At 51.1% G+C, this 27,968-nt stretch overlaps 1 protein-coding gene across 2 annotated transcripts in view; it reads left to right on the forward strand.

The window, feature by feature from the left end:
* The window catches only part of NOS1 (nitric oxide synthase 1), a 102,421-nt gene that overhangs the window by 17,059 nt on the left and 57,394 nt on the right, over positions 1-27,968 (forward strand). For both annotated transcript variants that reach the window (XM_070399428.1, XM_070399425.1), the window contains exons 2-3: positions 4,470-5,578; positions 13,328-13,454. In XM_070399428.1, coding sequence (XP_070255529.1) covers positions 4,875-5,578; positions 13,328-13,454 — 831 coding nt within the window. In that variant the 5' untranslated portion in view covers positions 4,470-4,874. The remainder of the gene's footprint in view (positions 1-4,469; positions 5,579-13,327; positions 13,455-27,968) is intronic.

Here is a 27,968-nt window from a genome sequence, read left to right on the forward strand (position 1 = left end):
TTCTTTTACCTAATGGTATATCTTGGAGCTCATTTTCTACCTGCAAATGGGGAACTGCTTTATTCTCTTCGATGAGACATTTATTGGACGGTCACCCCAGGGGACACCCTCCTGTTCCCTGGCTCTCTCCAGGGTTCGAGCTGGGTTTTCTCCTTCCCCGTTCTAACCCCGTCAGCCTCATTCGCAGCGGTCAGCCTCAAACAGTGGTGAGATGTTTGCTAGCCTTCTGTGTCATTTTTCCAGTATCTTTAGACGGAAGCATCTACTGCTGGCTAAGTAGATTCCCGAGGGGACATACGGGACTGGGGGACACGAGGAAGAGCTCTGGTCCAGGAGCCAGACGCTAGAACCAGACTCTAGATCAGTGATGGCGAACCTTTTGAGCTCGGCGTGTCAGCATTTTGAAAAACCCTAACTTAACTCTGGTGCCGTGTCACATATAGAAATTTTTTGATCTTTGCAACCATAGTAAAACAAAGACATATTTTTGATATTTATTTTATATATTTAAATGCCATTTAACAAAGAAAAATCAACCAAAAAAAATGAGTTCGAGTGTCACCTCTGACACTCATGTCATAGGTTTGCCATCACTGCTCTAGACCGCGATGCCCAGCGGCAATGCAGTGTGAGCCACAGGCGTGATCTTGAACTGCGTAGTGGTCTCATTCTCAAGAGTCAAAAGCAACAGGTGAATACATTTTCTAATCATTGTGCTTGACCCGATGTATCCAAGACATTATCAGTTCGACATGAGTGATAGAAACTGGAAAATTAGAGATATTTTATGTTCTTTATGTCCTGCTGGTCTTTGAAATCCAGTGTTCATTTTACTCATACAGCTTATCTCAGGGGAACCAGCCACGGCTCAGGAGTCCCGTGGCCACATGTGGCCAGTGGCTGCTGTATCGGAGGCACAGCTCTTGGCCCCTCAGCTGCCGCTGATTCCCGAATCCTCCGACCTCAGTGCAGAATTGGAAAGCCACGGCAGCCAGGGCAGGCAGGCCGGTCTCCCTGCTCAGCTGAATTTCTGCATCTGTGAAATGGGGACGGTCGGACGTGACCTTGGTCAGGTCGCTGCAGAGGAGGATGTGCTTCGGGGAGGAAAAGGAGAGAGGCCTGATTTTGTGGGATTGTTAGGATTGGGATTCGCCTTGGCCAGGCCTCAGGGTCCACTCCCTTAGACCCAGGTGCTGCCTCCCCGTCACTCCTCTCAGCCTCGAGCACCTTGTCAGCAGCGCCCTGCTTAGCACACCGTAAACTCAGTCACTCGGGACTGTGACTGTCACCATTCCTCCGGTCGCAGAAACGCGGCCCAGGGTGGGGAGCGGTTTGCCCAAGGTCGCACGGCAGCGAGACGGGGGTAGTGGCAGACGCTGGCCTATTTTGGCTCCCTGCTCCTCTCTGGCAGGCAGTCATCCCCGAAAGCCAGCCGTCCGTTTCCACGCAGCCAGGTAACGGAGACAGATACACCGAGACCACTGAGCTACTTGAACGAGGCCCGGTCCAAGAATCGTTTCCCTCGCACTTGCTCGGCGGGCACGCACACAGGGTTTGTGTAAAGTCGCGGCTCCAAAGGGCAGAGGCCAGTTGTTGTCAGTGCACCACCCCGTGACTGGCGTGAGAGTCCTCGGTGTGATTTCAAACAAAGGGCCTCCTTCTAGGTGGCACGTGATGCACCGTTGGCGAGACTGCAGTGGAGGAGAAAGTGAGCTCAGTGGTCAGCCAGAGAGCCCGAGGCGTGACACCGTGCAACATGACAGGACGCCGTGTCTTCCTGAGCCTTCGCTCTGTGACCTTGCCGAGCACCCTGCACTCACTGGTCCATTGAATCCTCCCAGTTTCCCAGGGTCGTAGTCATTAGATGATGATCCCATTTTACAGATGAGGAAACTGAGGCTCCAAGAAAATAAAGAACTCACCCAGAAACACACAGATAGGGCCAGAAGGGGCCTTTAAAATCTTCCCTGTAGCAGAAGGGTGGCCAGCACTCCAGCTTGGCCCAGGACTGAGGAGCCCGCTGGACACTGGGCATTTGCAAGCTGGGACAAGGAGCTCTCCCTGTAGTTGCTTAATTTATTCATTGGTAAAATGGGCATAGTCGACCCTGCCACTGGTCCGGGTGAGAATAAAAAATATGACAGCAGAGGAGGGTGTGCTTTGGGAAGGAAAAAGAGAGACACCTCGTATTGTGGGGGTGTTTTTAGGGTGAGGACTGGCCACAGTGAGGACTCAGAATCCACTCACCTGGTCCCAGGGCTGTGCTCTCTGTCGCTCACTCATTCTGTCCCTCGGACTCGGACTTCTTCCTGCCTCTCAAGCCCAGCCCCTTTCCAATTCCTTCCAAATTTCAAGTTGCCTTTCTAGAGCCAAAGTCTGAGATACAGCACCCCACTTTCCCAAGCACCTGCCAACAGCCCTGTCTGATTTGGAAACAGTTAAGAAAGAGAGAGGCGGGGGGTTGTGGGTTGCTTTATTGCTTTTTCTTGAGCCAAGCCCAGCCTATGTGCTTAGGGAAGGTCCCGCCCAGGCCAGTGTGTGGAGGAAGCGAGCATGGGGGCCTCGCCCACCAGGAGCTCCCCTTCAAGTCTCTTCTTTAATTAAAGACCTCAGCCGAGTGCCCACTCAAGAGCGGTCGGGAGGTCCCCGCTGGCTCTGCTTCCAGCTACACAGTGAACATCCTGGGTTTGGTACCGGGAAGAAGTGGGCTCACGGAGAGCTAAGGAAGCAGGGGGCAGGGGGGACCGATCCTCTCCCCGGCGAGGAGAGCACGGTGGTTCCAGAGCCCCAGCAGCAGGATGCTGGCAGACACTCCGCCCGTCTCCACGGGCCACACATGCACACTCACACAGCAGAGAAATGACACCGCGCGAGGCGATGCATGAATACACAGAGAGACACACACACAGCAACACCAGATGGAGAACACAGCCTGGGCTGGGCCGGGTAGTCATTATTCCCTCACCCACACAGAGGGACTAGCGGAGTTACGTAAAGCAAGCTGTAAAATGGGGGGGGGGGGACTTGCTAACCAGCCTCGTAGGGAACCCAGGAGGGGGTACCTCCTGCTCATGGGGGTGTCTGCATCCATGTCCTGCTCTCAGAGGTAGCGGGAGCCTGTCATCTGCCTCAGCCCAGCCCCGGGGTGACCCTGGGAAGCTGCTAGAAGGGAAAGGAGGGAGGGAGTTGTTAGCAGTGGCAGATGGGAGCTCCCTTTCTGCGCTAAGGCATGGTGAATGCCCACAGAGGGGTGGAGATGGATCTGGGGGTAAGGAAAAGGCTGTACAGGTTCTCCACTGTCCCCCACCTGTCCCCAATCCACCTGCCCCAGCCCGGACACATAAGACACACCTGCATCCCTGCCGGCTGTGTACATGCCACAGGTGCACACTCCTCACCTGAGCCACGGCAGCCTATTGGCCTTCGGCTCTCCAAGCTCACCACTCGGGTTCCCTGAGCCTGGAGGAGCTGATGGGAGTTGTAAAAGTAACTAGAATATAAATGTTTTAAACCTAGACTATAAGCTTAAAAGCTTAGGCTCAAGAGTGGGACCAATCTGAGTTCAAATCTTCCCTCCGCCATCATTCTCTGCTTGACCTTGGACAGGTCACTGACCCTTCCCAAGCTTTGGTCTTCTTGTCTATTGAAGGGTTACTGTGCGAATCAGAGAGGAAACATCCTGTTAAGAGTGTCTGTGCTCAGTAACTGTCCGCTCTGTTTAGTCTTTGGGGATTTTTCTCCTTCACTCAACAAGCACGCGCTGAGCACCTGCTCGGTGCTTATGCTCACCTGGGCACGCACAGTCCACTCTCCTGGTGTTTCTCCGTTGGGGTTTCAGGTGGTCTGTGAAGTACCATGTCCCCCAACGCATTATAGGGACCTGTGTCTGGTACTTATACCCAATTGGGTTTGTGATGGTGGCCAAGTCTGCCCTTTTGAATGTGGAACGAGTCAATAATTATAAAAACGGTCATAAAAGCCAATTGACATCTTTAACCGGTGGCTCCGCGGAAGGCAGTGTCCCCTTCCAGGGACTGTGGCGGGGGCTTTGGGAGCAGCCGGGTCGGAGAGCCCACAGCTCCGTGCTGGCTGAGCTCCTGACCTGTGGATGGAAAATGTGAAGCAGAGAGACAAAGGCCACGGGTGTGACCAGTTGGAGGGGTGGCTGCTGGCAGTGGGAAAAAAATAAGAGAGGTCTTCTGAGTCTTGCCTTCTGTTTCCTGGGGCTGAGAGGACTGTGAGTGGTTACCCAGGGCTTTGGTCATGGAGATGAACCCAGGCAGTTTGCAGCCAACTGGGAAAGTACCCTCCTCGAAGAAAAGGGATTTTGTTTCTGGGTTGGTCCCTCCGGAGCGTCTGACGGCTGGACGTCTCCGTGTGCCGGCTTTGTGTTGATGGTAGAGTTGGGCACTCCCACCTCGACCTCCTTTTAAACTCTCTCCATTCTGTCCCTTGTTCCTTCTCTTCAGCTCAGGAAGCTCCGGATCTTGCCTGTGTCTCACGGGCTGGCGGTGCCCAGGGAATAGTCCCCAAGAGCATGCGTGGCCTCTAGACACATCCACCAGATCCTTCCCCTCACAGTCCGCCTGACCTGTTGCTTAGGGACACGTCCCACCGCTTCTCCTGACGTCTGCCTGGTCAGCCATCACTTCCTCAGAGAACAAGGAGGGAGGCAGGCGCGCGAAATCATGCCACCGACCGCCGAACAGCAATGAGTGGGTGATACCGAGTTGACGTCAAAGTCAGACAAGCCCAAGAGACTCGCCGCAGCCCCGGCTCCTTCCTCCTCCGCACAGCCTGAGCGGGGCTCCTCCTGGCGAAGCCACTCGGCCCGACCCAGTCTGAGGTCTGCAGACCCTCGGACCCTGGACACCATGGAGAATCACATGTTCAGTGTCCAGCAAATCCAACCCAACGTGATTTCTGTCCGCCTCTTCAAGCGCAGAGTGGGGGGCTTGGGGTTCCTGGTGAAGGAGCGGGTGAGCAAGCCCCCCGTGATTGTCTCCGACCTGATTCGAGGGGGTGCCGCCGAGCAGAGCGGCCTCATCCAGGCCGGAGACATCATTCTCGCGGTCAACGGCCAGCCGTTGGTGGACATGAGCTACGCCAGCGCCCTGGAGGTGCTCAGGGGCATCGCCTCCGAGACCCACGTGGTCCTCATTCTGAGGGGCCCGGAGGGCTTCACCACGCACCTGGAGACCACCTTTACTGGGGACGGGACCCCCAAGACCATCCGGGTGACACGGCCCCTGGGCCCCCCGACCACGGCTGTCGATCTGTCACACCAGTCGTCAGCCTGCAAAGAGCAGCCGCTGGCGGTGGACGGGGCCACAGGCCCCAGCAACGGGCCCCAGCACGCCCAGGACAACGGGCCAGAAGCCGGCTCGCTGTCCCACACCAACGGCCTGGACCCTGCCAAGAAGAATGCCGGGGCCTCCCGTCAGTGCAGTGAGGAGCACAATGAGTTGCTCAAAGAGATCAAGCCTGTGCTGAACCTTCTCACCTCGGCCGACAGAGGGATCAACGGAGGGGGACCTGCCAAGGCGGAGACAAAAGATGCAGAAGTTCAGGTGGACAGGTAAGCCCCGCAGGCGTGCATGCGCGCATGTGCTGCAGCTCAGCCTCGCAGCCGGGAGCCAGCCTGAGCTGCCCCCGACATCTGCTGGGCACAGCCACTCTCTCCCCCTTGCCTCTTCCCTTTAAAATTGCAAGAGCAGAATGGGCGTGGCAGCTAGGATGTATCCCTCGCCAGGAATCCCAGAGCTGTCAGTCATGGTAGCTGGTGTCATGTTTTCTAATCTTGATCCCATGTAACCCTCCAGCCACCCTGACCATGGGTATGTTTGCAGTCCACATGTCCCGGGTGAGAAGATTGAGGCTCAGAGAGGAGGGGCTTTCCCGAGGTCACCCAGGAGGTGAGGTGGGTGTCAAGGCCTTGGGAAGAGAGGAGAGAGCTGAGCACTGGGAAGCCTCAGGCTCAGCCGGTTCTCTCCTTGGGCAGCCTGTCGAGGGCAACTAAGGCTCTAACAGGGGGAGGAATCAAGGTAGAGAATTGGCCCCAACTCCCCCAAACAGGCTCCTGCTCGGATTAGGTGGGAGCCGAGGCTAGAACTTGAAGAAGTAGGCACCAGCCCCTCCGTGTTGCCCAGGCCGGCGTGTTCTGATTCTGTGGGGAGGAATGCTGGCGACCCAGTGGGTTATTCCAGCTCCTTCTCTGGGGAGGAAGCAGCAGCCTGGCCAACCTTGCACATCATGCAATTGTTTGACTGAAAGCAGCAGAAAAACCTGTTTTGCAGGAGGTAAGATTTGGGAGACAGCACTGCAGGGCAAGTCCAGGGCTCCATGAAACCACTCACATAAATGGTAAGGATGAGGGATATTTAATAATAGCACGTGTGCCCCAAGCTCAATGGTTTAGACTCATGCTGGACTCAAAGCAACCCCCACCCCTTTAACAAATCTTTTATTTAAATATTTTTGTATTGATTTCATAGAGGAAGGGAGAGAGAGAGAGATCAAAATATCAATGATGAGAGAGAAACATCGATCAGCTGCCTCCCACACGCCCCCTACCTGAGGATTGAGCCTGTAACCTGGTACGTGCCCTGACCAGGAATGGAACCGTGATCGCCTGGTTCATGGGTTGACACTCAACCACTGACCCACACTGGCTGGGCTTAACAGATCTTTTTAAATGTCCCTTTACTAACCAGCAGCTAATTCATGGATCATATAACCTACCCACACCTGACATTTTTAAAATCAATTTAATGCCCTAACTACAAAATAAAGGAGACAGAGCAAAAAGTAATTGATGATAAAAGAACCTACAATTTCACATTAGGGCTCAGGCCCGACTCCACTGGAATGGTCAGTGTTTGCAGCTAAACATAGAATTGCCGCCAACACAGCCGATTCAGACGCAGATCGACACACGTGTGTTGTTTTGGTGCCTCGCATGCCACCAACGGCGTCGTCGCCTTGGTGATGTGATTTCCTGAAATGGTGAACGGCTCCCAATAAAACGATGCCATTCCTCTGATTTAGTTGCAACAGTGGCATGCCTGGGAAAATCAGTCTATTTTAAAGCCTATATATACATAATAACAAATTGGGATCATGGCTCAGCAATTTAGGCATTTTTAAAAAATCTGTGTGAATGTCCCGAGGTGGTGTGGCAGTCAGGACCCTTGGTGCTCATGTGGGGAGTGTTCCTGGTGTTGCAGGATGTCACCCCAGAAGCCACCTCCCTCCCACTGTGACAGCCACAGGTGCCCCCACAAATTGCCAGACGGCCTCCTAGCGGCTGAAATAAGTGCCTCACTAAGAACCCGTGTCCCCGGTCAGGAAAGGGAAGCGCAGGGACAGTGTCTTTGGGGTCACTCTCGGGGCTGGCAGGCCAGGCACAGTCCAGGCCCCTGGAGCATGTGGCTGCCTGGAATGATGCACCCTCCCAGGGGCCTCTCCACCCAAGCTGCATGTGGGGGTGGGATGGGAACTGGCACCCCAGATGCTGCATGAACAGGTGACCATGAGGCGGGCAGCCCACCAGGCCCTGAGCCCCACACCCAGGTTCGTTTACTGGTCTGTGACTTCTGGGTCTGAGCAGAGGCTGGTTCTCAGCGGTGCCCCTGACCTCCTGCTCTCTCGGCCTTATTCCCTTCCTTCTGTCCCTCTTTCCTTTGGACAGACTTATTCTGCTCCATCTAGTCCCTCTCCCTCACGGGGCATCCCTGGCCCTTACCTGGGGGTAGAAGTGATGCTTAGTCTAGACACAGCCTCATCCCTTCATCCCAGGGTGGCGGGGTGGCCCTGGCAGGTGGTGGCAGTGTGTGAGGGATTGCAAGGAAGAGAAACTCTGGGCTTTCAAGTCCTCCTGCACTTGGGAGCGATCACTTTAAAATGCTGCCTAGCAGAGGAAATCCAGGTTGTCAGCTTGCTGCCCTGAAGGAGGGTTCTAAAGAGGCCAAGGTCCCCAGTCCAGCCTCCATCTGGACCAGGTGGTCAGCCTCGCCCTGGGCTCTGATAACTTCTTTGCCACTTGGGGTTACTTACAGATTACCTCCTTGCAGGAGTTAGGCTCCCTAAGTAGGCCATGTGGTTTTAGCCCCCTTTTATAGAACTGAAGCTCAGAGAGGTTAAGCAATCTGCCCGGGGACACACAGCACCATCCTGGTTCTACCTAGAAATCTCACAATGAGTGCCCAGAGTTAAAGAGAAACCAGGCAATAGAATGAGGCTGGAGGAACGGAAGTCGATTTTGACCCTAGAGTATTAGCTTAACTTGGGGGCAGGGGAACCTTCTGTGACAAGCATGAGTTTCAGTTTTGTTTTTTGGCAGGTTTTTTTATTGTGGTAAAATTGGTATACAAGGTTATATATTTGAGGCATATAACATTATAATATCTGTATACACTACATAGTGTTCACTATCGTAAATCTAGTTACCATCCTTCACCATAGAATTGATCCCCTTCACCCATTTTGCCCTTCTTCCAAACCCCTTTACCTCTGGTAACCACCAACCTGTTCTCTGGATGTATGAGTTTGCTTTTGTTTGCTTTTTATATTTCACGTATACGTGAAATCATACAGTAGTTGTCTTTCTTCCTCTGACTTATTTCACTTTGCAGAATGCCCTCAAGGTCCATCTACGTTGTCACAAATGGCCTGGGTTTTATTATCGTTATGTTCGGCCCCTACAGAGCACTGCAGGTGGGCCTGGCCCCATGCTAAGGTCTTTACATCGAGGACTTCATTTGCTCCTCATAGCACCCAGTTTTCCTGTTTCTTGTCCCAAGTCACACAGCTGACTTTGTAGATTGCAGTGTTGGCCACAGATCACTTGACCACTAGTCATCAAGTTTCAGAGGTCATCAGAGTATTTTCTCAGAGTCTAAAAGGGAAACTGAGGCCCTGAGATGCCTCGGGGGCCGAGTGGGGGGGGCTGTTGCGGGCTCTCCAGTTTCCCAGGATCCAAACTCAGCCCAATCTCCCAGCCTGGGCCCTGGAGACACTGGAGAATCCTGCCCAGCGTTTGGGATACGAGGTGTTACAGTCATGACTAGTCCCGAACCCAGAGGCCCGAACCCCATTCTCAGCTACAGCATTTGCCGTAGAATTCTGACTCTCAAAGGCATGCTTTTCTCTTTATGGAGACCGTTTTCCTTTCTAGCATGCTGAAATCTTGGAGAAAAGCTTTGCCCATACCACAGGCCTGGTTTCCACAGTCCCCACATCTTCCTGCTCGAACTCAGCTCCCAGAATCCACAACCAGGTGGAAGCAGAAACCCAAGGCTATTGGCGTGGGGTGGGCGAGAAGGGGGGGTCAGAGAGAGGGTGGTGTCTGCTGAGAGATGCCGGCAGGGCTTCCTGCCAGGACCGGCTGCTCCTCAGCGGCCCCTTGCCTGGCTGGGCCAGAGCTGGCAGCCCCCACCTGCAGGCCGTGCCCTGCACACAGGCCTGGCCCACCTGTTCCCCCTCCTGGGTCCTCGGGGTTGGTTAGTGGTCAGCACTGGGCTGATCAACACTTGCAAGAACTCTCTGTGGAGTCAGGCCCAGACCCCCACACACCCCCATCCCCACTGTGTGCGAGGTGGGAGCGTCCTGGCTCGCAGGGAGCCTCGGTTGGAAGGATCTGGCAAAGGTTCCCAGAAGGTGTAGAGATGCAGACCAGCTCTTGGCTCGGGTCTGATCACCCAGCTAGCAAAGTGGAAGAAAAATGGCTTTGGTTTAGACATTGCCAGAAAGCACAGAAAATGCTCCAGGTGGAAGACAGAGTGAATGTGAGGGCTGAGCATGGTGGGAGGGGGCAGTGTGGAAGGGAAGCAGAGAATCCCCAAATTCCTGGGCTCCGGGAACAAGATGTGATGGTTCAAAAAAGGTCTGAGTGCGACATCCCTGCCTCTGTCCCCCGACCCCCAGGGAAGGCACCCCGTCCCAGGTAGGACCCATGGGTGCCTCATTTCCCAATCTTCAGAGACATTAAGACTTTCAGCACCACTGTCCAATGCTATAGCCACTGGCCACATATACTAGTAGCTGTCTACACCCAGCTACAGTTAAAATTACACATTCAGGCCCTGGCTGGTTTGGCTCAGTAGATAGAGTGTCGGCCCACGGGTGGACCGAAGGGTCCTGGGTTGGATTCCTGTCAAGGGCACATACCTCGGTTGCAGCTTCAATCCCCAGCCCTGGTCAGCGCGTGCGGGAGGCAACCAATCCTTGTGTCTCTCTCACATCTATGTTTCTCTCTCTGTCTCTCCTCCTCCCTTCCACTCTCTCTAAAAATCAATGGAAAAATATCGTCAGGGGAGGATTAACCACAAAGAAACATGAAACATTCAGTTCCTCACTGACAGTAGCCATGTTTCAAGTGCTCGGTTGCCTCATGTGCTAGTGGCCTACGCCTGGACAGCACAGATGTGGAATGTGTCCGTCGTGGCAGGTCCCGCTAGCCCACACCGGCTTGGAGGAATCTGGACTGCCTTACACAGAAGTACACTTTCCTTTCTCTGCTTCCGTCTGATCGACCCATAAGCAAATGAGTAGTAAGAGCGGTGATGGTAGGTGTAAGGGCTGTGAGCGTGACCTCATTTAACTATTGCAACAAGGCGTTAGTATGATTAACCCTATTTTAGAGATGAACAAACGGAGAATTAGGAAAGACAAGTATCCTGAATACCCCAAGTTGCACAGCTTAAGCGTTGAATCCAATAGCCCATGTCCTTACACGGGTGGCACTGCCCTTCCACGCCCATCAGGCAGCTAGGTCCAGGGCGAGTGCATTTGCAGCAATAAGCCTGATCATTTCCCGCAGACCCGCTTACCACTGACAGACTGGGGGTTGGGCATCTACCTAAATCTACTTCTAATCTTGCCCCTGGGGGAGTGGGAGCCAAATAACTCAACTTGCTTGTTCCCCCTGGTGCCATATTCAAAGTATTCTCCTACTAGTCACACGGGACTCTTAAAGAAGTGCATGTTGACAGAACACTTCAAAAGCATTATTTAAACAAAGTTGTTAAAGGCTTTTTAAAAAGGATGATGGTGAAAGTGCTCGCTCCCTGTCGATTCACACAGACGAGCCCCGGGAGCCATTTCAGAGTTGCCTAGGTAATTGGACCCTGTAATTTTTGTAAACGGGCCTCCTGTGAGCGATGTTGGGTTGCTTGCTCTTTAAGCCTCTGGCTTAGCATGAGCATCCTGACTAGTTTTTTCTACCTCTGGTGTTGTTGTTTTTTCGTTTGTTTGTTTTTTAAAGGAAGGATCTGGGCCGAGCATCTGTCAGACCTAGTTTCAAATCCCAGCCCTGCTGTGTGCTTACTGTGGAACCTTGGGAAACGAACCTAACCTCTCAGGGCTCAGTTTTCGCATCTGTAAAACTGGGCTTTTAATATCTGTTGCAATTAAATGAAATCATTTCTGTGCAAGGGCCTGGTACATTACAGATGCTCAAACAGTATTAGCCTCCTCCCTTCTCTGCTGAATCCGGGTTTATGGTCGTGTGATCTCACAGAGTCAGGAGCTGAGTGACATTTAGAGGAGCCCTCTCAACAGACGCTTCCTCTGTTTTTCACCACGTAGGTAAACTATTGCCTTGGGTTCTGTAATCAAGAACTACTCCCGGTGTGTTTTGGTGACATTTTACCAGTAAAGAGGGTAACACAGTATGTTCCCTCTGACACTTGCAGAGCTCTCCAAGCAAAAGAGCAGAAATGGCTTTGACGAGGGCCACCAGAACTCTGCGAAACACGGCGCAGAGGGGTCTGGCTGGACCCCAGTGAGCAGCTGGAGCAGCTGGCTGCCCAGGGCCACGCTTCTGATTCATCCCAAACAGCTGTCAGCACCAGATTGGGGATCAGGGGAAATTCTGGAGCCAAGACCAGAGTCCCCAAAGCTGGAAACAGAGAACAGAAGGCTAGACAAGGGCCAGCCTAGACGCCCAAGGTTGGGGAGCACACATATGCCCTAGTCAGGGTAACCCTTTGGGGGGAGGTTTGAAAAGAAGCAGGTTGTCAGAAAGCAGAGGGCAGCATTCGGAGGGAGGAAGAGCAGGTCTGGATTTTAACGCAGACTCAGTTCCACCCCAGCCATGCTTTCCCTCCATCTCAGAGGGTGGCCAGCTGTGGAACCTGCCGAAAGCCTCCTCTTAAATCTACTCAAGGTCAAAGCCTGGCAGTGAGGAGAGCTCTGGTTCAGAGGTCAAGCTCTAGAGTCAGGAACAAGCCTGGGTTTGAATCCCAACTCCACCATCACTAGCTGTGTTACTGAGGCTAGTGACTTAACCTCTCTGAGCCTGTTTCCTCATCTGATCATGACTGTGAGGCTGATCATAGTGGTGGTGAAGGTCATGATGGAGGAGGATGGGGATGGTGGTGATGATCATGATGAGAGTGATTATGGCAGTGGTGATGGTGATACGGACAGTGCTAACACTGGTGATGATGGTGATGATGATTATGGTGATGATGACAGGCTGATGAAGAGAAGTCGATGGTGTTGATTGTGATAGTGATGATGGTGATGATCCTGAGATGGTGGAGGCGATGATGGTGGTGATGGTGGTGATGATGATGACAAATGGTAATAATGAGAGCCTCCACTTCAGAAGGGTGTGAAGAGTAGGCTGGGATCCTGTGACCTTGAGCAATTTAGTTCTTGTCTCACCTCTACCATCTGTAAAATGGTGAATATTCCTATCTAACAGGGTTGTCACAAAGATTAAATTAACCAAAACATATGTAAAGTGCACAACAAACACTAGCCATCATTTTAATAGTATTACTTTTGCCTGCTCTGTTCCCCTTACTTCAGAATCATTCCTGTTTACCCTGGGCTGGTGTCATTAGCCATGTTGTCAATGCCTAGTGTTGGGATGACCTACCACCCTGGCCCACGGGACTGGTTTCCTTCCCTGTCCCCCCTGCCTGATGCCCATTAAGGCTGATGGGCATCACTGTGTCCAGGGATTCTGCCTGGGGTTCTGCTAGAAGGTGGGCTTCCTCTGTTCGTAGATCTTTGAAATGAGGGAAGGAATAAGAAGGAGCACAGTCCATGTCATGGCCATCCTGAAATGATGTCCACGAAGACAGGTGGATGATAGCCATGGGTGCCAACTTGGATGAGCTCACCTTTGTGTTTGACAGTGGGGCGCTGTCAATCCTACGAGGCAGCAGGCTGGGCACCCAGTGCTCTCTGGCTCCACGTAGTCATGTGGGTGGACCGTGGAGGCTCTGGACTGACTCAGGAATCCCAGACCGGGGCCACCAGCTCGCTGGCCACCCCTCACATCCTGCTTTCCTCATGCCACCCCCTTGCCTTCCAGAGACCTGGATGCCAAGTCACACAAACCTCTGCCCCTCGGCGTGGAGAATGACCGTGTCTTCAATGACCTGTGGGGGAAGGGCAACGTGCCTGTGGTCCTCAACAACCCGTATTCAGAGAAGGAGCAGGTAAGGGGCGGTGCCCGCTGGGAGGTGTTGGGGCTGAAGCCAGGAGCACCCATGCTGGGATATGGATTTTGCTTTGGTGTGTTTTTTTCTTTGTGAGCTTGCCATTTTTCAGATGCTAATTCTGTTTCTACATTAATGGCACTCACATGGTTCAGGATTTAAAAGATAAAATAGAGCCCTGGCCAGTTTTGCACAGTGGTTAGAGCATCAGCCTGCAGACCAAAGGGTAGTGGGTTCGATTCCTGGTCAAGGGCATGTACCTCCGTTGCGTGTTCACACCCTGCACCCAGTTGGGGCACATCTAGAAGGTAGCCAGTCTCTGTGTCTTCCTCACATCGATGTTTCTCTCTCTCCCCCCTGCTCCTCCCTCCTTTTCACTCTAAAAAAATCAATGGAACAAAATACCGTTGGATGAGGATTTAAAAATATATATATAAAATATGTCAGGCTGGCATGGCTCAGTGGGTTGAGCATTGACCTATGAACCAGGAGGTCATGGTTTGATTCCCAGTCAGGGCACGTGCCCAGGTTGCAGGCTCAGTCCCCAGTGTGGGGCGTGCAGGAGACAGCTGATCAATGATTATCTCTCATCATTGATGTTTCTATCTCTCTCTCCCTCTCCCTTCCTCTCTGAAATCAATAAAAATATATTTTTTTAAAAAGCTATAAAATATGCATGATGAAAAGTGTCTCTCTCTCCCCTAGTCCCAGCCACAAAGTTTCCCTCCCTACTGTAAGGAATAGTTATAATTTTTTGTGGTCCTTTTAGCATAGAGAGACAAGTAGGCACACATTTTCTACACAAAAGAGAGTGCATTATACCTACAGTTTTGCACCCTGCTTTTTCACTTACCAGCTTATCTAGAAATTAGTACTACCAGTAACTAGTAGATAAAGAGTCCTCATTCTTTTTAACAGCTGCATAATTTCCCATTGCATGTCTCTGCCATATTCATTGAGCCCATCCTCCAAAATGAACACCCTTGGGTCATTGCCAATATTTTGCTATGACATTGCTGTAAAGAATGATATTGTATAAACACCTTATTTGGCACATGGGCAGGCTTTCCAATAAAATAAATTCCCAGAAGTGGAATTATTGGGTCAAAGGTCATATTCACTTGTTATTCAGCAGAAATTGAGAAATTGCTCATCATAAAGGTCATGCCAATCCTACGGGCTGAGTAGGAGCGTGGTTGTTTCCCCGCAGCCTCACCAGCTCCATCTTTGCCAATTTGCCCAGAGGTAGTTTGGCTGCTGGGCAGATATGGTTCCCGAGAGTCGCTCAGTTTGGCTAGAGAACAGCAGCATCTCTTATTCCCCTGCCCAGGCAGCTAACGGGCCAGGCCCCAGCAGCCCTCGGGAGGCATGTGAATCTGCCGCCCCAGCTCTGCATGCAGCGAAGTCTAGGTGGAGATGGTCCAGGTCACTCGGCGGGTCATCTTCTTCCTGCCCAACACCTGCCCCGAGCCCCGGGTGGCACAGGCCGGGTTGCCAAGCTCTTTCTTCTGGTGCAGCATCTATGGCACTTTCTCCACCAGCTCATCTAAGCAAGGACTCAGAGTCCCTCTGCATAGCTTCACGGGAGGCTGGGACGCTGCAGAGCCTCCGTGGGGATTGCGTCCTTAGCCAGGAAGAGAGGAACATGAGGGATTCTGCGGTAGGTCAGACCCAGGGTCCCACTGGCCACTTCCTCTACCTCTTGCAGTGACTTCTGGGAATGTTTGGAGGACAAGCACAATTGTAGCTTCTTATGCTGCCTCAGAAATCAAGGTCATGCCCTGGCCGGGTAGCTCAGTTGGTTGGAGTGTTGTCTGTATATGCCAAGGTTGTGGGTTTGATTTCTAGGCAGGGCACATGCAAGAAGCAACCACTGAACGCATAAATGAGTGAAAAATCAAGGTCACATTGTGAGCGTGAGGGGACTATTATCCATTAATGGAGAAATGAGCAGATAAAGTTAAAATAGTCTATATATTTTCTTTCTTTTAAAAAAATGCACTTTTTATTTCAGAGATGGAGAGAGAAAGAGAGAGAGAGAGAGAGAAACAAACATCAATGAGAGAGGCCTGGCTGGCGTGGCTCAGTGGTTGAGCATTGACTTATGGACCAGGAGGTCATGGTTTGATTCCCAGTCAGGATATATGCCCAGGTTGTGGGCTCAATCCCCAGTGTGGGACATACAGGAGGCAGCCGATCAATGATTCTCTCTCATTGATGTTTCTATCTCTCTCACCCTCTCCCTTCCTCTCTGAAATCAATAAGAGTATATTTTTAAAATAAATCCTACATAATAAAAGGGTAATATGCAAATAGACCGAATGGCAGGACGACTAGAACACCTGTGGCCCCTCGCCCCAGCTGGCCCCACCCCTAATTGGCCCCCACCCCAGCCAGCCTGCCCCCGATGATCTCCATCAGGGGCGGGCCAGCTGGACCTCACCAGTGCACGAATTTGTGCACCAGGCCTCTAGCAAATAAATAATGAGAGAGAATCATTGATTGGCTGCCTCCTGCATGCTTCCTACTGGGGATCAAGTGTGCAACTTGGGCATGTGCCCTGACCCGGAATCCAACCGTGATCTCCTGGTTCATAGGTCAACATTCAACCACTGAACCATGCTGGCCGAGTTATATTTCCTTTCTTAATTGAAATAAAGAAGTGTTGCCATAATGAAAACCTTCCTAAGTCTAAGGACAGAAAGAGGCAGCCTCGGGCAAGGTTTGGACTATAGACATGATTTGTTGGAGCTACACTGTCTTATCCTAAGACAGCAGTCACCAACCAGTGGTCCGTGAGGTCCGAAAGGTTGGTGACCGCTGTCCTAAGAGACAATTTCTATTTGAACTTTTTTAAAATATATTTTTTAAAATATATTTTTTATTAATTTCAGAGAGGAAAGGAGAGGGGAGAAAGATAGAAATATCAATGATGAGAGGGAATCATTGATTGGCTGTGTCCTGCATGCCCCATACTGGGGATCCAGCCCGCAACCTGGACATGTGCCCTTGACCAGAATCAAACCCAGGACCCTTCAGTCTGTAGGCCAACACGCTATCCAGTGAGCCAAACCAGCTAGGGCTCTATTTGAACTTTGAATTTATTGCCAATATTTCAGAATTTTATATAAATATCATATTTACAACTTCTCTTAAAAATGTGGACAACCTGACCACATTGATCTCTATTCTTATGATGAAACTAGAGGCCCAGTGCACGAAATTCATGCACAGGTAAGGGCCCCCAGGCCTGTCCAGTGATCAGGGCCGATCAGGGCCTTCTGGCTGCTGGCCAGGGCCTCCCTTCCCTGGCTGCCGGCCAGGGCCTCCCTTCCCTGGCTGCCAGCTGCTGGCCGGGGCCTCCCTTCATTCCACAGAGCCCCCTGGTGGTCAGCGCACATCATAGTGAGTGATAGAACTCCCGGTCGAACACCCACAGGGACACTTTGCATATTAGCCTATTATATATATAGATAATCTCCTGGACTGAGTAGCAGCTGCCCCCTCTAGACAGGGCTCTCTGGTTTGCTGCAATCCCCACCACTCCCTATTGTGTCTCTCTCGATAAGATTTGGGGTACAAGGAAGAAACAGAGGAGGCCTTGCCCCTACCAGAAGGACCCTTAAGGTCCTGCTGAAATCTGAGCGGCAGGACTCTGGCCATTTTCTTTCATGCTGTCCACCTCAGTTAGACAGTGTTAACCCTGAACATAGCCCTGAACTTAAAGCCTGGTGGGTGGGGCTCAATGCTGGGAACAGAGCAGGCATGATGACTAGCACCGCTGGCCGCCTTTGCAGGATATCATGGTGAAATGATCAGTGTCTCAGTCCGTCCGGGCTGCCAGAAGAGAATACCATGGCCTGGGTGGCTCATAAACAACAGAACTTTCTTTCTCACTGTCCTGGAAGCTGGGAAGTGCAAGATCAGATGACAAGGAGAAACTGCTTGTTTGTCCGTTCTCCCTGCAAACCCTTAGCATGGAATCAAGCCCTCTTGCCTTCTCTTCTGATTAAGCACCTAGTCCCTTGCCTACCTGATTTGCTCTCCTAAAGGGAAAGGGGTGGCACCGTGCCCTGCTTGAAGGCAGAACATCTATTTTCACATGCTAATTAAGCATCAGTCCAGTCCTTAGTGGGTGCGAAGGGGGTCTCGGGACTGAGGGAAATGAGATTTCCATTTGGCGCTCTCCCCTCTTATTCAGCCGGCTGCTCCTCTCCCAGCCTCCGGCTGACAGAGGCTGTCAGGTGGTCAGAGAGATGGCTTCTATTGAAACCCCCTCTCCACTTCCTCCACCTCATCAGGAGCCTGGCACTCCCTCACCCCTGGGGACATGGGGTTTCTGGATGTTTTCCAAATGTCAAAATCTGTTGAGAAGCTATTCTCTGCTTCCAAGTAAGTGTCAGCATCGCCCCACTCCGGAGAGCTCCGAATGATGAGGCAATTGGGGAGTGCTTGTGGCTCCCCAATCTTCAAAAGACCAGGCCTCGTGGAGGTCCTTTTTCGCACCCCAACTGGCTAGCGAGTGCTGGCTTTGCTGAAAACCAAAAAGGGGGCAGCCGGAGCCAGCTCGATTGTGTCCAAATGAAGACAAACCAGCGAACACTCTGCTCTCAGTGACAGCCCTGAAACCTTCTAAGTCAGCTCTGACTCACTGCGCATTAATGATGTTGGGATAAAAATAACAATAACAATAATACTGATAGCAATACCACCTTGTGGGCGTGTGGCCATCCCAACCCTCCTATTCCTTTACCCACAGCCCTGGTCCAAGAACGCAGCACGGGGGTCAACCCAGCGTCAGCCTCTTCCTGCTGGTGACCTTGGGAAGACAGCTAGCATCTGCACTGACCCTTCATTTCTTAGTGGGTCTGATCGGCTCATGGGGTTGTGGGGAGGATGAAATGAGATCTTGTGTGGGATGATAGCATTACCTATAATAACTAGTGACCTGGTGCACAGATTCTTGCACATTGAAAGGAAATTAATTGAAAGGGGCAGGACTGGGTGAGACAGGCCAGACACGCCCTGGAGCCAACCTCCCTCGGTCCCTTACTAGCTGGCTGCACCTGGGGTGGCCCATGGCTCAAAAGTCATCTGTGGAGTGAGCGGGGTCCCTCTGGTAGGTGGGGTCCCTCGGGCTGGCCTGCAGGGATCGGGCCGAAAACGGCTCTCCAACATCCCCCAAGGGGTCCCAGAGTGTGAGAGGGCACTCTGCAAAGTTTCTGTCATACAGGGTGTGGAACACAAATGCAAGTGTGCAGTAAACCAGGTTCAGGGCCAACAGTGCCCCAGCAACAACATAACCACGTCCAAAGGTGGAATCGCGCGGCCCCGTGAGGAATCGGGCTCCCTCCTCTCTGGTTTCAGGGTGTGTCACCCGAGAACTGCTGCTGCCACATCACTGCAGCTTGACTCCTGTGTTGAGCGTCTGCCCCTTGGTGGTCAGTGCGCATCATAGCGACCAGTCAGACGGAGGGACACTTAACATATTAGCCTTTTATACGTATACTAGAGGCCTGGTGCGCAAAATTCATGCACTGGGCGGGGGGTCCCTCAGCCTGGCCTACACTCTCTTGCAGTCTGGAAGCCCTCAGGAGATGTCTGACTGATGGTTTAGGCCTGCTCCCTGGCATTCAGACATCCTTAGCACTGCTGCGGAGGTGGGAGAGGCTCCTGCCACCACCGCTGTGTTCGCCAGCTGTGAACCTGGCTTCTAATCCAGCAACACTCCCCCTGTGGGAGCATACTGACCACCAGGGGGCAGCTCCTGTGTTGAGCGTCTGCCCCCTGGTGGTCAGTATGCATCATAGCAATTGGTCGTTCCAACATTCTGTTGATTTGCATATCCTTCGGTTGATCTCTTACTCCCCTCCCTCCTGTCCCCCAACCCTCCCTGGCCTTCCCACTGCAGTCCGACAATCAGTTTGAGGCAGCTCTGCCACTGTATTTATTATTGTTCAAAAGTTTGTAATGGTCTTAATTATCCATGAAAGAGTGAGATCATGTGGTATTTTTCCTTCATTGACTGGCTTGTTTCACTTAGCATAATGCTCTCCAGTTCCATCCATGCTGTTGCAAATGGTAAGAGTTCCTTCTTTTTAACAGCAGCATAGTATTCCATCGTGTAGATGTACCACAGTTTTCTAATCCATTCATCTACTGATGGGCACTTAGGCTGTTTCCAGATCTTAGCTATGGTGAATTGTGCTGCTATGAACATATGGGTGCATATATCCTTTCTGATTGGTGTTTCTGGTTTCTTGGGATATATTCCTAGAAGTGGGATCACAGGGTCAAGTGGGAGTTCCATTTCCAATTTTTTGAGGAACCTCCATACTGCCTTCCATAGTGGCTGCACCAGTCTGCATTCCCACCAGCAGTGCACAAGTGTTCCTTTTTCTCCACATCCTCTCCAGCACTTGTCCTTTGTTGATTTGTTGATGATGGCCATTCTGACAGGTGTGAGATGGTACCTCATTGTTGTTTTGATTTGCATCTCTCGGATGATTAGTGACTTTGAGCATGTTTTCATATGTCTCTTGGCTTTCTGAATGTCCTCTTTTGAAAGGTGTCTATTTAGATCCTTTGCCCATTTTTTGATTGGATTGTTTATCTTCTTTTTGTTAAGTTGTATGAGTTCCCTATAAATTTTGGAGATTAAGCCCTTATCAGATATGACGTTGGCAAATATGTTTTCCCACGAGGTGGGTTTTCTTGTTGTTTTGTTGATGGTTTCTTTTGCTGTGCAGAAGCTTTTTATTTTGATGTAATCCCATTTGTTCATTTTCTCTTTAGTTTCAACTGCCCTAGGAGCTGTATCAGTGAAGAAATTGCTTTGGCATATGTCTGAGATTTTGTTGCCTTTGTATTCTTCTAGAATTTTTATGGTTTCCTGTCGTACATTTAAATCCTTTATCCATTTTGAGTTTATTCTTGTGTATGGTGTAAGTTGGTGGTCTAGTTTCATTTTCTTGCATGTATCTGTCCAATTTTCCCAACACCATTTATTGAAGAGACTATCTTGGCTCCATTGTATGTTCATGCCTCCTTTGTCAAAAATTAATTGAGCATATTGGTTCGGGCTAATTTCTGGACTCTCTATTCTATTCCACTGATCTATATGTCTGTTCTTGTGCCAGTACCAGGCAGTTTTGAGAACAGTGGCTTTGTAATACAGCTTGATATCTGGCATTGAGATCTCACCTACTTTGTTCTTTCTCAGGATCGTTGCAGCTATTCGGGGTCTTTTTTTATTCCAGATGAATTTTTGGAGAGTTCGTTCTAGATCTTTGAAGAAGGCCATTGGTATTTTAATGGGAAGTGCGTTGAATGTATAGATTGCTTTGGGTAGTATGGACATTTTAATGATGTTGATTCTACCAATCCAAGAACATGGTATGTTCTTCCATCTGTTTATGTCTTCCTCTATCTCTTTTTTCAACGTCCTGTAGTTTTCTGAGTAGAGGTCTTTAACCTCTTTAATAACTAAGTTTCTTTAAAAAAATGTTTCTTTGATTTTAGAGAGAGAGGAAAGGAGAGGGAGAGAGAGAGAAATATCAATATGAGAGATAAATATTAATGAGTTGCCTCCTGCACATGCCCCGATGGGGGGTCGAGCCTGCAATCTGCCCATGTGCCCTAACCAGGAATTGAACCTTCGACTTTTTGGTGAATGGGACAATGCTCCACCCAACTGAGCCACACAGGCCAGGGCATAACTAATGTTTCTTGAGCCAGGTCAGGCACTGTGCTAAGCCCTTGAGGTCTGCAGTCTCACTTCATCTCCAGCCCAACCCAATGATGTATTATTATTGTTCCCACTTTATAGATGAGAAAACTGAGGCTCAAAGAAAGTGTTTGTTTAGTAGCTTGATGAAGGTCACATGACTAGTGACTGGGGGAGATGGGACTTGAACCCAGGCCATGGAGCCACAGTCCACTCTTAACTCTATAGAGCCTGGCAGAGAGTAAGTGCTCCAAAAAATGTGTATTGTTGTTGTTGTCGTCATAATGAGGCTAATTATTATGTCACTAACTGAGGTAAAGATATATTACTGATTCTTATTTTGCTAATGTGAGGCAGATAGGGCAAGAAGCACTATTCCCATTTTATAGATGGCACCCTTGTGGCCCAGAAAGGGAAAGGGAGTCTTGGTGACAGGGCTGCACCTCTGTCCCACCACAACCACATCATCATCCTTGTCGATCATTCAAGTCACTGTAGCATATGTCATTCATGCCTCCTGGGGCCAGGCTCTGGGAATGCGCAGAGGGGAACGCAGTGAGGCCTGGAGTGGACAGATAGGAGCTTCGAAGCCCTGATCCCATGTCCTGCCCAGTTGCCTGTTAGTTGTTAATTTGCAGATCGTCCCCTCACCTCTCAGAGCTTCTGTTTTCACGTCTGAAAATATAGGTTTCCATGAAGATGCAGTTAACCAGCAAATGTGCAATGGCCTAACCCAGTGGTCGGCAAACTGTGGCTCACGAGCCACATGCGGCTCTTTGGCCCCTTGAGTGTGGCTCTTCCACAAAATACCACATGCGGGCGTGCACATACAGTGCGATTGAAACTTCGTGGCCCATGCGCAGAAGTCGATATTTTGTGGAAGAGCCACACTCAAGGGGCCAAAGAGCTGCATGTGGCTAACGAGCCGGTTTGCTGACCACTGGCCTAACCCAAGTTGGGCGCAAAACAGGCATTTACTAAACGTGACCTTGATTGTTGCCCTGGCGGAGTTCACAACCAAAGTGTCAGCTTTTCATCAACTATTGGCCTCAACCTCCAGAAACTTCCACATCCAAGACCAGCTACAGACATAGACACACACACAGCGTCACCGTGATGGTTGGGGTTTTGTAGGATCGTGCCCAGATGTTCCCCACCTGGCTGCCTTCAGCAGACTCTTTGGGCCCCAATCAGGTTGACATCTCAGGGTGCCGGTTGATGACTCTCTTCCCTAAGCCCCTTAGAAGCTTGAGAAACCTCCTGTGTTTTGAGATTCATTTCTCTCTGTGGGAGGGTGCCCCAAATCCCTAGTTATAAGTGGTTATTCAGCTCATTTTTGCCCCCAGCTCCATCAGGCTGGCTCTCCCTTCTCTTGATCTGGCTCATGCCCAGAGTTAGACACCAGGTGGATTTTCCCCAACAGCATCTTTAGTCCCCTCCCTTTCCCAGTGTTCCCAGGTGCCCTCAAACACAGGACAAGGACCCTCAGCAAAGATGTGTTCCAGGCATTTATTTTGAACAGAGATGCCCCCGGACCCTGGCGGGAGCAGAACCCAAATCTTGCTGATCTTTCGCTTCCCTTCACCGGAGTCGTCACCTACTCGGTGACCCCAGGATCTCTGTAGGTCACTTAGTCGTGAGACCAGCCTCCCTGGGTGGTCAGAGCCAGGATGGAGCCAGGAAGTGGGGCCTGAATTGTCGGGTGTTTGGGTTCAGCCCTGCTGGAATTTCCACTTATTTTGCTAACTATTTATTTTAATAGTGAGTATATTCAATGCTGGATGTTGTCCGAGTGGGACAATGACGTTCTGGTTCGGGGACCAGTGGCACAGCTCTGCACATTCATTCATCCCCTCCAACCCCAGCCACACTCAGCTTCTACCCAGAGAGGCCACGTCGGGTCAAAGTCATTGCTTCCTCTCTTTGCAAATCAGTATCAGTGGCCAAAACCCAAGCAGAGATTCTCAGAGCTCAGTAGAGACCCAACCCACGTCCATTTTCTGAGGGTCCCAGGTTATCTTAAAAGGTAGAAACATAATCACAAAGTATGTGCATTATAATGATTTATATTTAGCAATTTAATTCTTTAGTAAACACACACACACAGTCCAATGTAATATACTGGAGGTAGGCCACAAGACAATTACAGGATTTCTTTTAAATTAATTCATAGGGGAATAGGTTCGGCTCCTCAGGGCTAGGCTCCGCCCTTCAGGACTGGGCTCAACTATTCAGGACAAGGTTCAGCTCTTGGGGGTAGTGCCTCTTCGGGTGTAGGCGCGACTCTTCAATACTAGTGTCCGCACTTAGGGACTGGATTCGGCTCTTAGGCCTTGGCTGAGCTATTCGGGCCTAAGCTCGACCTTTCAGGACTAGATTCCGCCCTTCGGGACTGGGTTCCACTGTTCCGGTGTGGGTTCTGCTCTAAGGGGCTAGGCTCCGCCCTTCGGGACTGGGTTCCACTGTTCCAGTGTGGGTTCTGCTCTAAGGGGCTAGGCTCTGCCCTTCAGGACTGGGTTCAGCTGACTGGTCTGGGCTCCCCTCTTTAGGGCTGGGCTCCGCCCTTCAGGACTGGCTACAGCTGTTTGGGACTAAGGTGGGGTCTTAAGGCCTAGGCTTGGCTCTTTGGAATGAGTGTCAGCACCTTGGCTGGGCCATCCCGGGCTAAGTCCATTAAAATCAAAGTGACCCGGCCCTGGGGAGCCCCGGTCCCCACAAGACGGCCTTAGAGGAAAGGACCCATCAGTGAGCGCACTGGCCTGGGAGCCTGAGGTAGAAAGGGCTGCTGACTCTCCAGGGAGAGGTGCCTGTGGAAGTCACGGGGACACCCTGAGGCTGGCTCCCGGGAGCCTGTGGAAGAGGGGGGCTTGCTTAGGGGCGAGGCTTTGGAGCGAGGTTCTGCCCTTCCGGACTGGCTTCAGCTGTTTGGGGCTAGTGTCAGCACTTAGGGATTAGAAAAATAAAATAAAAATAAACAAAATTAATTCATAACACACATATACATTCTCGTGTGGTAATGGGACCAAGTTGCAAATTGTCTATCTGGTTATCTTGTGATTTCATTGCGACGATAAACATAAACCCACTTGGATAAAGTTTCCACAGTCTAACTTAAAGACCCCTCATCACCCTAACTGGTTTGGCTCAGTGGATAGAGCGTCGGCCTGCGGACTGAAGGGTCCCGGGTTCGATTCCGGTCAAGGGTATATACCTTGGTTGTGGGCACATCCCCCAGTAGCGCGTGTGCAGGAGGAGGCAGCTGAATTGATGTTTCTCTCTCATCAATGTTTCTAACTCTCTATCCCTCTCCCTTTCTCTCTGTAAATAATCAATAAAATATATTTTTTAAAAAAACCCTTATCGCCAGAGGCCCTCATCCGCGGACCCCCCTGTGATGGGACTGACTCCCAGGCACCTCCTTTTCCACCCCCTCCAGAGTATAGACCATGGACTGTAAAATCAAAGCAGGGGGAGAAGGAGAAGCGATGTCAAGCTTCCACAGAGTTATAAAGAATGAATCACTTGCGAAATAATGCTTTGAATACACTACGAGGAAATTATACTCCGAGGCATTAAACACAGTTGGTTAAGTTTGTTAAGTAGCAATTTTTTAATTGCACGGATGGGTGGGTACTTGCTGGTTTGCAGGTCTGTGGTCCTGAACCCTGAGCTGCCGCAGCTCGTAACTGAGTAACACTGGCTGCCCGGGGGAGGTGGTGCCCGCAGGGTGGAGCGTGCTGCGGGGAAGGTGGTGCCCGCAGGGTGGAGCGTGCTGCGGGGAAGGTGGTGCCCGCAGTGTGGAGCGTGCTGCAGGGACCCTGCAGCGAAGGGCACAGTGCGGGGCTTCTGGCCCCTGGTGTGGATGGCCTGCTGCCCAGCTCAGCCCAGTGTCTGCCCTCATTTGCGCAGAAGCCAAGCGGGCAGGTTGCTGCAGGCATATCACGGAGGAGCTGTCACTGGTGTCAGTGGTGAACGAAAAGGAAGCTCCCTGCTTTGCACAGGTTGGGCCTTAGCCCCAGGTTAGTTTCCCGGACTGTTGTAACAAAGCACCACAGACTGGGCCTGAAACAGCAGAAATCAATGGAGCCCAGTTCCGGAGCCCACAAGTGTGAACTCAAGGAGTGGGCAGGGCTGGTTCCCTCCGGGGGCTGTGAGGGGAGGCGCTGCTCCGGCCTGTCCGTGGCTTGTCAATGGCCGTCTTCATGTCCGAGTGGCATTCTCCCTGGGCGCGTGTCTGTCTCCAAATATCCCCTTTTTATTTATTATTTTTGTGTGTGTGTTAATCCTCACCTGAGGGTATTTTTCCTCTGATTCTTAAAGAGAGTGGGAGGGAGAGGGGGAGACAGAGAGAGAAACATTGATGTGAGAGAGACACATCAATTGGTTGCCTCCCACATATGCCCCAACCGGGGCTGGGGATCGAGCCTACAACTGAGGTACATGCCCTTGACTGGAATCGAGCACAGGACCCTTCAGTCCAGGGGCGGACCCTCCATCCACTGAGCCACACCAGCTAGGGCAAGTTTCCCCTTTCTATGAGACATCAGTCCTGTTGGATTAGGACTGCCCGGATGACCTCATTGTAACAGAATCCCTTCATTAGCAACTCCACATGAGGTCCTATTCTGAGCTCCTGGGGGTAGGGCGGCACCATATGAATTTGGGAGGGACCCATGGCAGTTCCTGAGGTGCTCTGTGTCTCCCAGGGGCCCCGCTGTCATGCTCCTGTCCCTGTATCACTGAGAGCCTCCAGTATAACTGGGGAAGGGCAGGGGCCTGGCTTCTGTTTCGAGATCTTCCAGATTCCTGTGTCTGGTGTCCACCTTCCTGCCTGAAAATCCTCCCTCCCTCCCTCCCTCCACCTTCTCATCACCCCCAACTCCTGCTCTAAGGCTCACTGGCTCCCACCCACTCAGGCCGGAAGCTTCTGAGTCAGTGTGGACTTGGTCCTTTTCCTTCCCACCGTCTCACACCTCAGGGCTCTCTCCTGGCACCCGTCTCCATCTCTTCCCTTCCTGGCCTGCAGGCCTTGCAGTCACATGTTTTTCAACACTCGGCTTTGATAAGGTCACCCCCTCAGTCAGGTAGCTTCAGGGGTTCTTTAGTCTCTGGCTAAGCATTTAAGGGACTCCGAAATTAAAAAAATATATTTTTTTTATTGACTTCAGAGAAGGAGGGAGAGGGAGAGAGAGAAACATCAATGATGACAGAGAAACATTGATCGTCTGCCTCCTGCACATCCCCTACTGGGGGTCAAGCCCGGAACCCAGGCATGTGTCCTGACCTGATTGAGCAGAGACCTCCTGGTTCACAGGTTGATGCTCAACCATTGAGTCATGCTAGTCGAGCAGACTCTTCAGTTTTGACATGCGTTTGATCTTATATGAGTCAGCTCGAGCTGCCGTAACAGAATTCCACAGACTGGGTGGCTTACACACAAAGTTACTTCTCACAGTTCTGGAGGCCAGATGTCCAAGGCCAAGGTGCCAGCGTGGTCACATTTGGTGAGGGCTCTCCTCCTGGCTTGCAGACGGCCACCTCTGCTGTGTCCTTACGTAGCCTTTCTGTGTGTGTGCGTGGAAATAGAGGTGTGTCTTCCTCTTCCTTTAATGGCATCAGTCCTATCAGATGAGGGTCCCACCCTCATGACCTCATTTAACCTTAAGTACCTCCTAACTACCCCATCTCCAAATGCAGTCACACTGGGGGTTATGGCTTCAATGTTTGAATCCCGGAGGTCACAATTCAGTTTACAGCTGACCTCAAATACTGGCTGAACATGTTCTACATGCTGGGCACCAGTCTAGGGGCTAGAGATAGAACAAAGTGAAGTGGGTAGGCCAAAAACTCTATCTAGAGAGACATACATAAATGTATAAGATACAAATATTTACATGCACGTGCAAATACATACACTCCCACAAGAATTGCAAGCAGGGGGAAGTGCTATGACGAAAAATAAAGCATAGTAAGGGTGGGAGGCAGCACCGAGTAACAAGTGAGGCGTTGTTTTAACAAATGATCAGAAAAGATCTCTAATGTAGTGACATTTAAGCAGATGGAGACAGTAAAATTGCTTACAGTTCAGCCAGTGGAATCCAATGCTTTCGCTCAGGAGTCTGCAAACTTTTCCTATAAAGTACAAGGTGGGGAAGAGTTTTGGCTTCGTGGGCCCTACAGTCTTGTTCTTCATCACAGCTACTCGCTCTATCATTGTGTTGCAAAAGCAGCCATAGACAATACAGAAACGAGTGCGTGTAGCTGTGTGCCAATAAAACTTTATTGGTGGACACTGAAATCTGAACATCATGTAACTCGCATGCATCGTGAAATATTAGTCTTTGGATTTTTTTCACTTAAAAAACTAAAAATGGAAAAGCCATTCTTAGCTTATAGGCTGTGCCAAAACGGGGAGCAAACCAGGTTTGGCTCCCGGGCCTGAGTTTCCCGACCCCGACTTAAGGACATGCAGCCGTAAGGTGCTTCTCCCAGTTGTGGGATGACAGTGGGGACCCCTCTGGAGCCTGGAACACCAGGCCTGGCACACAGTAGGTGCCCTGTATGTACTTGTTGAAGGAGAGAAGGAAAGGAGGGAAGGACAGGAGAAGCAATCGGGGTGTCAGAAGTCCTACAAGCATGAATTCCTGGCTTGGAGCCCCAGGCTGGCAATGACCTTACCTTGCTGTCTCCCCTTGGGCTGCAAGGCCCTTTCCCTGCACTTCCTCAGGGCCTCTGCTAAGAGGTGCTGACCCAGCCTCTGAAATGCCCCCGAGCTCAGAGCCCTCTTT

Source organism: Myotis yumanensis, unplaced genomic scaffold (genome assembly GCF_028538775.1).
Source record: "Myotis yumanensis isolate MYYU_CA2020_CCGP unplaced genomic scaffold, mMyoYum1.0.hap1 SCAF_19, whole genome shotgun sequence".
In the NCBI taxonomy this organism is placed as follows: Eukaryota; Metazoa; Chordata; class Mammalia; order Chiroptera; family Vespertilionidae; genus Myotis; species Myotis yumanensis.